The sequence below is a fragment of the Chaetodon auriga genome, chromosome 17 (genome assembly GCF_051107435.1).
Source record: "Chaetodon auriga isolate fChaAug3 chromosome 17, fChaAug3.hap1, whole genome shotgun sequence".
Taxonomy (NCBI): Eukaryota; Metazoa; Chordata; class Actinopteri; order Chaetodontiformes; family Chaetodontidae; genus Chaetodon; species Chaetodon auriga.
In genome coordinates this window covers 20461068-20474009 of record NC_135090.1, presented here as the reverse complement: position 1 = coordinate 20474009, position 12942 = coordinate 20461068, and the positions used below count along the sequence as shown (strand labels likewise).

Below are 12942 nucleotides of genomic sequence, written 5' to 3'. Positions count from 1 at the left end.
CTCAAGGTTTAACAGAAATTGCCTTTTGGAGGGACTGAAGAGAAGAAGCTGAGAGAATACACAGGGATTTAATTCCAACAACAACCAAATGCATTTGCAAATAAGTATTCATGTTGCTTTGAGGTAAATTGGATTACAACACCTAAGATAACAAGGCAACATCTCAGTGTCACTACTTTCTGCTCAGTTTAGTGGTAAATTATTGCTGCTTCGGGGGTTATTGGTCCTTTACAGAGAGAGTCTTCCCTCTCTGAGTGCTTCGTGAACACTAACTTTCACACCAATTTGACAGAGAGGCAAGAAGAAACTGCAGAATATGCATGAAAAAATAAAGGGCCCAAAAGACAGAATACCAAATTAATTTGAGGTGCTCACCTTGAGTTCCACAGGGTTTTGTGGGAAGTTCTTGTTGGCCATGAGGGCCGTATGCTGGCGGCTCCACTGGAGCAGAGAGGAGAACCTAGACTGGTACTCTGACCAGCGCTGGTCCACCTCCTGATGGTGGAGGGAGAGAAAGAGATGACAGCTCAGTGCAAAATCACATATTACAAATTCACCAACTGCCTTAAGAAAACTCACAGACAGGCTTAATTTTACAAAAAGTAATTTATAATAAATGATTCTAACACTGCTCAATTGCATCATTATTGGAATGTTCAGGGTCATCACTCAAGAAGTTGCACACTTGAGAAGCAAACAAAATGTGAAACACACATTTCTACTAAGAATTAAGCAAAAAATGAAGATGAAGAAAAAAAAAATCTATTTAAAAGTGTTTTAAAAATGAGCAGCAACGACAAATGAAGTTCAACCACAAGAGAAAGATTCAACAACCATCTACAATGAGCTTGAACATACGAATGATTGCACAGTAAAAGTGGTGTCAATGGGTGGAGCAGAATGTGACATACGTTTGCAGCAATGCCCTCTCCTCCCTCAGGGATTTTGGGGAAGGCATCATAGATGGAGGAGACGTAAGTGATGACCGACTTCTCATCTGGAGATGGAACATCAACATCTGAAGAGAAAGAGCAAGAAGGAAAATTAGAGGGAGATGACTATACTATACTTCATAAAATGTCAACCTATAACAATTAGAAAACAGGTGCAACCATAAAATATCAAGATATTAAAAACTATTCAGGCTCTGCACTTTGTGTGCTAACTGTCCTGTGGTGACTGGATTTGAAGGTGTTTGTGTGTAAAAAAAAAAAAATATATATATATATATCCAAAGAGTAGTCAGTCACTGGTGGACTTGTTCTAATGTTGGCATTCTTCCAAAATAGATACTGGAAACAAACATAAAAACCTGCATGAGCAGCATGATTAATATGTAGCTGTTGACTTTTGCTACTGTTCACACCTTTTATTAAGAATCCCTGGATGCAAGCTGTGAAGTCTTATAAACTGGCAACATTCAGAAAATCTGCCTCAGTCCTCTCCTGAACAGACAGGGTCTATTCATTCAGATCAGCAGTCTCACTCACCCTCAGCGTCCAGCAGTCTGGTCACCCCGAGCGACTCGGCGATCTCGAATGCCTGCTCGAGGTTCTCCCGGTTACTCTGCCGTGACACCACCTCCATGTCGATGAGGTCTGGCCTGGAATTCGTACACAGAGGGGACGTGTTAGTGTACTCTGTGTGTGTGTGTGTGTGTCTATCCTGCCTCTAATCCAGTGTATCTGTTTAGCAGACTATTAAACATGAGTATCTCTGGTTGTCTGTAGTGTTTAACTGTCTACTGTTTGTTTAAACTCAATGTCTGAAATATCTTTTGTTGAGGCTTTAGACCTCCATCAGTTCCTCCATCTCAAACAGTTTACCTCAGTTTGGTGTCGCTCAGAGGGGGTTAAATGCTTATTGACGAGCAACATTTTAACTGTTAATGGGTTGCTGGTAGTAAAGTCAGACTTTACTGCTGAATAATTACTCAAAAAGGTGCTGTCCATCCTCTAACCTGTATCTGTGCAGCAGAGCGTTGAACATGCGTCCATCGCTCCAGGATGAGGTGAAGTTGACACAGCGGAGGCCGGGGTAGCCTTCTGTCGCCTGCTGGCTCCATAATAATAGTTTCTCTTTGGCAGTGAGGTCGCCTGACTCGCCGCTCACATAGATCTCTGAAATCTGGAGGGGATAGAAAGAGGGACAGACGAGGGGCTACTGTTAGGATTCACCATTTCCTGTCGGCAGAGATGCGGTCAGAAACACAAAATCCAGAAACAGCAATTCTCTGTTGAGTGGTGATACCAAATGTAAAGAAACAAACTGAGCTGCGAGTCCACAATCATGAGTCTATTTTCCAGAATCCATCACGGTACATCTACATAAAAAAATTATAGGAATTCAGCTTATGCTTTCAAGATTTTAGTGCATTTCTTATGTTCCACCATGAGGCATCTCCACATCAGTCTCATCATAGAATATACAGCAGACAAAACGAGCTTCACTCTCACATAACATCCCCATTACAGAACCACAGCCACAGTGACTCAGCAGAAACACCGGCTGCTTTGGCTATATGAGACACAAACGCAAGGTTTTAGTCCCTTTGACTGAAGCTGTCGTCTCACTTCAAACACCTCATCCATCTCCCTGACAATCAATAATCCTCAGTGTGTGAGAGAGAATGTGTATCTGAATGAAAATCCTGTACTTCCATATTAATGTAGCTGCTTTTTTCAATTTCCTCACTCCATCTAGTCTGCTCATTAGCTCATGTCCCCCCACCCACCCAACATTTTGCCCCCTCCCCCTCCCCAAGCTCGATCTGTCTCTTCAGTTTTCCCTGTTCTTTCATCTGCTCTGCCTCAGATGGAGATCAATCTGCTCAGCCTTCTCATCCTCTGCCTATTCTACATTCAGTCCTCCTCCAATAATTTGCCCTTTGTTTTTCACTGATGTTGCATTGAATACCAGAGATGGGGTCTGATCCATATATAAAATGTGCTATTGTCTCAGCCAGGGACTTGGAACACCCACCAGCCCTTAAAGAGCACCACAAATAGTTTTGATTTCTCACTGTCAACCACATTTTGGGAGCTGGATTTGCATTTTGGTGGATGCTATTATACACAGCTCCAGAGAGCACTTTAAGGACATATCGTAAATTCTGACCAAAGACCTGAAGTGAAGCTTCCATGGAGCTACACGAACACTTTAGCCATTTTCCCTCAGGATCCTCTCAATTTGCTCTCTTTAGGTCCAACTGTCCACTGTGACAAAGGCAGAGTGATGTATATGCAGTAACTGTCAGTGCTTGGCTGCCCTTATTGTCATCAGTATTCGTCTGTCATCCCTTATTCCCTCACTCACTGTCCTACACTCCTCCCTCTCTCACTGTCTTTCTGTCTCTGTCTCTCTCCCTGCTGCTAATATAGAGCAGTATGAAGGTCCAGTGTGTGCCAGGAGACTGCAGCAATAGCCAAAAAGACACGAAGGGGGAGGGAGAAGAGAGAGGAATGAAAAGAGATGAAAAAGAGCAGCAAGGCCAGCAATGGAGGAGAGGGGGTGACCTGCAGCAGCTTGCTGCATATAGTTTCTATTTATAATCCTTGTTATTCAAAAACATGAATCTACAGATACATGGGGAAAACACTTTAAACACACACACACACATAGACACATTCGGTGAGCAGTCAGATATACCAGTGTGTTTTTGTCCTCTTAACATAATAACAGTAACCACAGACACTCTTAAACACCACACACCTGCAGCCATTACCCATTCATCCATGCCCCAATAAGTGTGTGATATACCAAGCAGGTCAGCATTTCTACCTGTGTGCCACTGAGTATCACAGACATATTATAACTGATAAACATACAGAATGGAAGCTGTGACTTGAAACGTGGATTCTGCCGTGTTTTCCTGCAGAGCTCCGTTTCTCTCTGTATGCATCTACAATCTCCTTTGCAGAGGAATACAGAGCATCTAATCCTCCATCTGAATATTGATACAGCACACTGTGTGAGGGCTGCATCTGCACAGAGAGCCTACACTCCCACTGCAACAGCATCTCATCCACCATTTATAGTTTTGCTTGTCTGCCATTCATTTGATCATAATATGTGTGTATATGAAGGGTTTTTTTTAGGTGGTTTAAACACACCCTCTAGGAGCTTTTTACAGCAAAAGAACCGTTAAAATATTCTAAACTCAAGGTTCTGTAGCTTTTTCAGGAGTTTTCGGAGCTGGCGTTGAAGGAGGCCGTGAGATATGGCCAAATGCTGCAGTGAAAGGAAGTGAACCTTGAATCTAGAATATTTTATAAATGATCCCACAGTCAAGACTGAACCCCTGTGTGCTCGTGCTCGGTTTCTAAATGTAGAAGTTGGCCCTTTCAACAGAACCGAAAACCTTGTAAATAATAATGCTGTTATGGCATGTTGATGCACTGTTGGTGAAAAAACCACATTGTTTGCTAATCACCACTGTCTTGTTGTAAACACATCTGACTAGCACATTATTTTCAGCGTTTTGTGAAGCTAACAATCTGTCTAGTCATTAGAGCATGCCAACTTAAAATCAGCTGCTTTGCTAAATTAGCCTACTGGGTATTCAGCTAGCAGACACAGACAAGAACCAAGTGTTTAATAACTGAACTGAAGCTCTAACTTGTAGCTTTAGAGCTTATGACAACCCAGCCCCATCATAATAACCCACTGTGGGCTCACAGCACAACACGTCTGTCTTTCCTCTCCACCTCAACAACTAGATTTCCTTGCTGAACATTGAACACATGAACATTCACATGCAGTTCTGCAGACATCAAACTCATTCAAGGCAGTCGTTCAGACGAAAAAACAATACTGTATGTGTGAACATGATACATGCAAATATCCACCAAGCGCACAAAAACCGCATACAAAAACAGATCACAGCACTAGTCACGTGGTATGTTTGCACGTTTGAAGCCCTGGCATTCAGACTTCACACTCTCTGCTGCTGTATGTTCTGTATACCTACATCTACCTGTAATGTGTAAGTACAGGTGTGTATGTGCCTGTCTGACTCAGCCTACAGATAAACATATTAGCAAGTAAACAGAAACACAGACAAATCTGTCTGCAATTAGAGTAGGTGTCAGCAACATTCAGTGCAGCCGTGATCCAGTCACAAACATCCATGATCCACTAGCAGCTCCCTGGGGCTATGGACCAGGCCTCTTTTAGAAACACAGCCACTTTGAAGTTTGTGTGGAGGGGAGGGAGAGCGAGTGATGGATGGAGCAGATAACAATGATGGGAGAATGGAGGGTTGACAGGAGGGGAAGATAAAAGATGGTTTAATTGTTGTTCAACAAAAAGTACCACTGTAGAATCATGGCTTCAAGTCCTTAAACAAAAAGGATGGATGGATGGGTGACGCACAGATAGACAGATGATGGCTGGATAGCTCAATAGCTTCAGATACAGCAGGACGAGTATATGGATAAATCTGGCGGTTTTAATGTGTGGTAGGAATCCCCTGGAGGCTCGACAAAGCAGCCGTCTCACTGATGAATGCACATTTCAAATCCCTTTTAATGCAAAGGGGGGCATTACACAAACCCACATACAAAGGACAGCTGCACCTCAGACTGAACAGACATCCTGACACATCCACACAGCGCTCTCATGGCACAAGAGCACACAAGACAGGAGTATTGATTATCACTGCCCATTTAAAAACCCACTTAAGGAGGGAACTCTGGGGATCTACACTATTAGTGTTTCTGTATTTTTCATGACTCAGCAACTGTGCATCAAGTGAGACGTGCAGCACTAAACTCAAGCTGACATGACGTCAGTCGCTGTGCTACACAGGCTTACTGTACTGCCTTATAATGTGGAGGAAAACTGAACAAACAGTGGCAGCTGTCGTCAAAAACGCTAGCTCCACTGCTGTATCACTGCAGTGGCTGCAGCAGCAGCCTTTCTATTTTCAAGGTGAAGGAGGCCTGAACAGCCATAAGCTAGCACAGAAAATCACTCTCTCAGATTCCTGCAAGTGAGCCCCAAACGTGTTTCACAAGCCAAATACTAACACTGCTGTACAAAGACACACTGGGCTGGACTAATAAGCTGAGGTCTGCACAGATACGTGCATGTATGCTTAGCAACACGCTGCGGTCAAGATCTTCCAGTAATGACAAACTGAGTCATGCTCTTTACTCAAAACACACATGCGTTGTATTTTGTGGGGGAATTTCGTTATCGGCTTTTGAAGCGTCTGCCATCTGTGATGTAATGCCGATGGATTCCTCTCTGGTTAATTGTTATATGTTGAAACAAACAGAGAGAAAGAATAAAGAAATCATTGCACTTTGATGTATTTCAACAGATATCAACAGGAATCGGAATCAGCCATCACCCAAACATCTAACCTGGTACTGAGTCATGGAGCACTGTACTGTAGCTCTTTCTTCATACAAAAAAAATCTGTTTTTATTTCTCAATGATCTATTTCTCAAGTACCAAACCTCAGGTATTGTATCAACACTATCAAACTATCTTCAGCCCTTCTGACAGGCAGCTTGTGACCCGGCAGCAAACTCCAAACAATATGCTTACAAATAAAAAATCAAATGTAATGTAGGAAGACTACAACGTAGATCACCAACAGAACATGAACATATATCATCCTTCTATGGTTCCCCAAGTAACCTTAACCTTGTTCAACCAAAACCATCAGAGCAAGACAGACACAGACGGATGCACCTAAGTATATTGTGTGCTTGGAATTGGCAGGAAATGACAAGTTTCAGTTTGGAGCAAGAGGGCACCCTGTCATTTGAAGCAATGACTCTCTCTCTCTTACACACACACACACACACACACACACACACACACACACACACACACACACACACACACGGTCTGTCTCTCACACTCTTAACAGATGTCAGGAGTGAGCAAGTATGTGTGGCGTGAGAAAAATAACAGGCAGTGGAAAGAGACGAAGGAGAAGAAAGGGAGGGAGGGAAGGAGGACACTGGGAAAGACGGATGGAGAGACGGTCTGTGCCGCCTTGATTAGGCTCTGCGGACAGAGGCAAAAAGAATGGAGAGAGGCATAGTGCCTTTCAAGAGCTGATAACACACACATGCACACACAAATAACCCTTCATGACCACAAACATGGTGCACAAATGACAACAAAGGAACCCTTCAAAACCTACACCCATACATCAGAGCTGTGCATGCCTCTCCGTAGCACAACAGACCACTGGTTTGAGAAATGGGGTGCAGAGACCTTCACGTTTGCAGGTTGCACAACAAAATGCAGAGAAGATTAATGTCACCAAAGTTTAATTTACTGCAAACCACCCAAATGTTTAAGTAGATGAATAACTTGTCATTTCAATTCTCATCCCCATATTCTCATCAACAAAGAAAGATGCTTTACTCCAGGGAACAAAATGTGCCCAGAGTCCTAAAAGTGACTTACATGTGTCCACCTTTCTTTAGGAGGACAGGGAGTATTAAATACTGTAGATGCCAGTATACTCATGTCATGAGTATGGCTGCAAATAACCACTATTTTCATCACTGATTAATCTGTCAATTATTGTTAGTGTATAAAACGCCATGAAATTATGAAAAATTACCATCACAGCTTTTCAGAACACACAGTAATGAGCTGAGAGGGCTTGCTTTGTCTGGCCACCAGTCCAAAACCCAAAGATATCATAAAAAACAGAGAAAAACAGCAAATGCTCATATTTCAGAAGCTGAAACCAAAAAACGTTGGCGTTTTACTAGATAAATGACTCAAACAATTGGTGACAAATTGACAGGTCGAGGAGAGTTGGCCAAACAATTTGATTTGTGGACGACAGAACAGAGGTACATGTAGAAGCAAACCTGTGGCAGGTATTTTACAGCCGCCTGTTGCTGCAGTGACAGAGGACTCTCCATCATGGAGTCCAGTCTCTCTGATGAGCTACTGGTCAGCCCTCCCCAGTCTGTCTGACTGGGAGTGGTGCCCGCTGTTTCTGGGGAGGTCAGGGGCAGGTCGCTGGCATAGCCTGACTCCAACAGAGACGACTGCTCCTGTGCACGAACTGGAGTGTCCAAGCTAAACCCCTTGACAACCATCGTCTCCTGAATCCACATTTGGTTAGAGGACACAGGGAAATCCCCTTCAGACACTTTGGCTCTACTACTTTCCTCCTCAGACAGTTGGACTTTGAGAATATTTCCTGTAACGGGAGATGGGGCAGGGGGCTCTTTGTACACCTCTACCTCACTGTCAGCCTCGCCACTCCACACTGGAGATCCAAAGTCACTGGGGTATACTGTCCTCACCACACACAGTTTACCATCCACCTCACGGATATGGACCACACCTTTGCGCTCCCTCCCCGAAGATGTCCGGACCACTCCTACTGTCCCTTCTGGTCCTCCTTTAACCCCCCCATCCCCCTTTTCCTCTCTCTCTGCTCTCCCCTTGTCTTTTTTCTCCCTCTTTTGCCTGAGTATCCAAGGTTTCTCGAGGACGCCTTGGACTTTCTCCTTAACGCGAAAGACTCTCCCTCCACCGGGAGTGGTACTGCCCAGGGCTGGGGCTGTGTTCACTGGGGTGGTGGTTGTGGTTTGGCTTGGGATGCTGGAGACATCTATGATGGCGCTAACAGTGTCCTCCTCCCCTGGAAGGCAGAAAACCCCTCTCCAGGCCGGGCTGGGCTTGGGGGAAACTTCGAGTATTCTGCCCCCCAAAAGGCCTGGGGAAAGGGTATTGCTGTGCAGATTAGTTTTGGAATGAATAAACTGGATATCAGGCACTGTTGTAAGAGTCCTAGCTCTGTTGCTAAAATCTGAGTCTTCCATTTCTATAACTGCAGCCTTTTCATCATCATCTTCACCCTCTTCCTCTCTTTCATCCTGCTCGTGGCTTCTTTGTCGCTCAAAGTCCTCCTGGTCCAACTCTCCTTTCTTGTTCTTCTTGCCCTTGTGCTTACGTCTGAAACGTAGACGCTTCTTTGGTGAAAGTGGGGGAGCCCCACCGAGTTCCCCCTCATGAGGAGGCCTGACACAACCCATGGAGTTCCCCATGTTTTCGATGTTGACAGAGAACAGTGTGTAAAAAAGAAACCACAGCTAACGCAGGCAGTTAATCCATAAGAGAGGTCAAGTTAATGTTTATTTAGGATTGATCACTTATTCCAGTTGTTTGAAAGCAAAATTCCATCCTTAAAATGAGACACTATAGAGGAAATGTTCAGATAGGCTTGCCAGTGACAGCTGCGACTGCTCCCTCATTAATCTGACACCTGTTAATAATGTGAAGTTCCGAAGAGCAGGTTTAGCTCCATTTTCCATGGCACCATCTTAAATACAACCTGGTGAATAAGGAGATGGATGGTGTGAGCTGTCACCAAAGGGGAGAGAGGGAAAGTCAGTCTTTTCCTCAGGCAGTTAATGGTTCAGTCACGGCCGGGGAGGCAGCTGCAGGCTGACGTATCACAGCTCCCACCCTGTCCTTCCTCTTTCCTTCACCTCACCTGACTTGGATTCAGGCAGTGCACTGGCCAGTCATGCTCTCTCAAAGGGCCCTGCTGTTTAACAGTGTACGTATACGTGCAGGCGGCTGGCTGCTTTACTTGGTCTGTTTTCTTGATCCCAGAAGACTTGTGGTCGCAGTCAAGGACACAAAGACACAGTTATGTCAGCTGAGCCTCACGAGGGATGAAAATAAATTTGGTTAGGTGTCTGATTTGTCACCAGGCTTTTGGCAGGTGAGCTGTTACCTGGTGTAAAGCAATGTCTCAGGCAGGGATGAGTGTGGGAGAGAGAAAGACGTAGTGCAGTCTGGTGTTGCTCAGCCCATTAGCCCATCCAGCTGCTTCACACACACCGCATGTGTCTTTGAAAGTCTGGGTCTGTATGTACTGCAGGATTTCTGGGAGTGTCCGAATCAGTAGCAGCCTTATGTCATTTCTTTATCCAATGTCATAATTCCTTCAAAGGGACCAGGTGACTGCTACAACACCAAAAAAAAACAACACCATCATCTGTTGCAATTCCATTCCTCTCTTCCTCGATAAACCACAAACAAAGTGATGTTAAGATCTGTTGTCGGTTCCAGGTGCCCTTGTAATCCAAGAGCTCTACCTACACTCAGATCTAGCATCTGTCTGAGATCATGAATTAATGATGCCCCTCTCCTACTGTGATAATGTTATTTGCAGTGCAAGAGGAGAGAAGTAAGATCTGTAATGCAAGTCAGCCACACAACAGATTGGTAGGAATTCTATCTGTCACAGCACTCGTAGTGGAAGTAGTATCAACAGTGATACTGTCGATATCCCCTGTAGTAACGGCGAGCTCGGTGTCTCATTCTGCCGAGGCAGCACGGTGCCCAGATTGGTTGTGGATGAGAGATAGTGTGCAGTCAGCCAATGCTGCCACAGATTGCTGGGAGATTCAGCCAATACACTGACAGCTTGTTAAATACTCAATCAGTGCATCAGCTTCCTGCCCCGATACTTCTCCTTGTCATCCTCCCACGATTTATGCTGCTCATTGAGCTGGCGTCTCATGTGATGTGTCAATCCTTCCAGCTTGTGTGTCTTCCTCCTCTTCAGGAACTGTTGTTGTCAATGTGTTGGAATCCAAAATCACTGGCATTAATTTCTCCCATCCACGTGATTGGCGGGAAAGTCTACAGTTTTACAATGCTCATCTCGGGCATCCAGATACCTGTGGAATCAACTCGTAGTAGTCGAAAAGACCCGCAAAATGCTGCTCTGTGCCTTGGTAGGGTGCTGGTCTTTATCTGGAGGCAGCTGAATGCAGACAGACTCCACCTTCACATCCCTAGACAGCTTAGCATCAGATACCTCTCCCCTGGATACCAGTGCAAAGATTTCCCCCACCTCAATGTCAGATTCCCTGAGGATCAGTGTTGGCTGGGAATTGTGTTCCAGTACAGTCCGATCATAAACCTCCTGTGTCCTGCTGTCAGTCTGCCAGTTACTCAGGCAAGCTTCCCCTTCATCAGGTGGTGCAGTGCGGCGATGCAACAACCTGACAAAATCCACAGTTTGCAGGAGGTGTGGGGTATTTAGACCATGTCTTATACCGAGAGAAACAAAAAACAGCAGGCTGGGGAAGAAGGCTCCTGTTCCGTTTCTCCTCTCCTGTGCCTTTTTGTCTCTTATTAACTCTTCACATCCACTGGATCTAATTAGGAAGAGGCATCTGGGGCAGGAGCCAGAACTGGACTCTGAGGTTGAAGAGGAGGAAGGACGGGAGGAAGAGACCGGTCCTCTGCTGCTTAATTAAGGTCTTGTCAAGATGCAGTTCTAGTAGCAGACCTACTTCAGGTACAGACGTGTATCTGGAATCGAGCCAAGGGGATTCAGTGTCCAGTGAAGGGCAGTCCTGAACTCCACGCAGCACAGCGGCAGAGGTTAGAAGAAGAGGGTCCGCACTCCATGTCCCCTTAAATAACAAAGACATGCAGGGAGAAAAACAGGACCACAGGGCGTCTCCAGCTAAAAGGAAACCATGGCTCCGTCAGGCGAGCATGGCTGGATTGATCCGATTGATACGGTGGAGGCTGGAGAAAACAGCGAGTGTGTGGATGTCCAGGAGAAAGCATGAGTGTGTGTTTGTGCCTGCGAGGTTGGGCGGTCCCCTGGTCAACTGTATGAGTCCCTCTGCATACGTGTCCACGAGTGTGTCTTGTCCTGCTGTGCGTTTGTGGTTTGAGGCCTGCTGATCGGGAGAAGCCAGGAGCTCCAGTGACAGCAGGCAGCCTGGGCTCGTCTCTCCCTCGGCTGGCTTCACTCCTCTGCTTTATCCCTCGCTCGCAGATGCCGGCAGAGGGAGAGAAAAGCTTTTATCTCCCGGCTGCTGCAGCTTCACACTCTCTTCTGCTCGATCTCTCACTCTCACAATCCACCCCTCCCTCCTTGGCTCTCCTCCTCCTATCCGCTTCCTCGTTACTCCTGCCTCTCTCTCTCTCTCTAGCTCTCTCTCTTGGCTGTTAGTGAGCAGCTTTCTATGCCACAAACACACACACACACACACACACACACACACACACACACACACACACACACACACACACACTTGACCCAAAAGCTTCCCTGAATGACAGGCTGCAACAGGGACAGAGAGAAAACAGCAGGCAGCAGAGAAATCAAATCTAAATCAGACTGTTGCGTCTCTGCAACATAAACGAGAAGCAGGAAAGCACTTCAATCTGTTTTGTTCTCACTCTCTTTCCATCTATTCCCTTCAATCTGTCCACCAAGCTACAGGTTATGAATGGCCCTGGGGCGAAAAGGCAAGGAGCACGGAGGAGGAGGGAGCGAGGAAAGAGATTTGAGGGAATTAAGAGAAAGTTGAAAAGGACAGAGGAAAACCAGGAGGGGATGATGGAGGCTGTGAAAGGATCAAGAGCTGAGACATGGGGGAAATAGGGGGCACACACACACACACACACACACACACACACACACACGCACACACAAAGATTGGGAAACAGAGTAAATGGAAGTGACAGATTTTTCTATACTGTTTATCAGAGATAGCCAAGCTTTCAATATTACTGGCTGCTTTAGGTCCATGCAGGCAACGCTGATCAATGAACAGGACTGTTTAATGGCAACATGGAATCTGCATCAATGTGATGTGAGGTACCTGGATTTTACAAGCATTGAATCCACTGGATTAGCCCAAAAAAGTCCTTTTCAACCTGACTTTTAAAATCCAGAAATGGTTAGTGCTGTGCTGAAATGTTTATTAATGAATGGATTTAATCATTTGTCAAACTAAATTTTCAACCACTTCCAGGTTTCAGCTCCATTTTCTGCTTTTCTTTCTCTTATATAATTGTAAATTATATCTTTTGGACAGTTAATTGCCCAAAAAAAATAATCCCAGGATAGAATATTTGATGCATATTGGCCACCCAAATTAGTAATCCAGCATTCCATTTAACTCATAC

General features: G+C 45.1%; 2 protein-coding genes across 24 annotated transcripts in view; one reads left to right on the top strand and one right to left on the bottom strand.

The window, feature by feature from the left end:
• macf1a (microtubule actin crosslinking factor 1a) overlaps positions 1-12942 on the bottom strand; it is a 214549-nt gene that overhangs the window by 99786 nt on the left and 101821 nt on the right. For 13 of the 23 annotated variants that reach the window (XM_076755015.1, XM_076755025.1, XM_076755027.1 and 10 more), the window contains 4 exons: positions 1961-2127; positions 1491-1603; positions 912-1018; positions 376-495 (listed from right to left, as the gene is read on the bottom strand). In XM_076755015.1, coding sequence (XP_076611130.1) covers positions 376-495; positions 912-1018; positions 1491-1603; positions 1961-2127 — 507 coding nt within the window. Of the gene's footprint in view, positions 1-375; positions 496-911; positions 1019-1490; positions 1604-1960; positions 2128-7847; positions 11884-12942 lie in introns of those variants that run through there. The other 10 variants (XM_076755005.1, XM_076755010.1, XM_076755007.1 and 7 more) reach the window with 2 other exon arrangements.
• The window catches only part of gsk3aa (glycogen synthase kinase 3 alpha a), a 195589-nt gene that overhangs the window by 136231 nt on the left and 46416 nt on the right, over positions 1-12942 (top strand). The gene's annotated exons all lie outside the window — the stretch shown is intronic.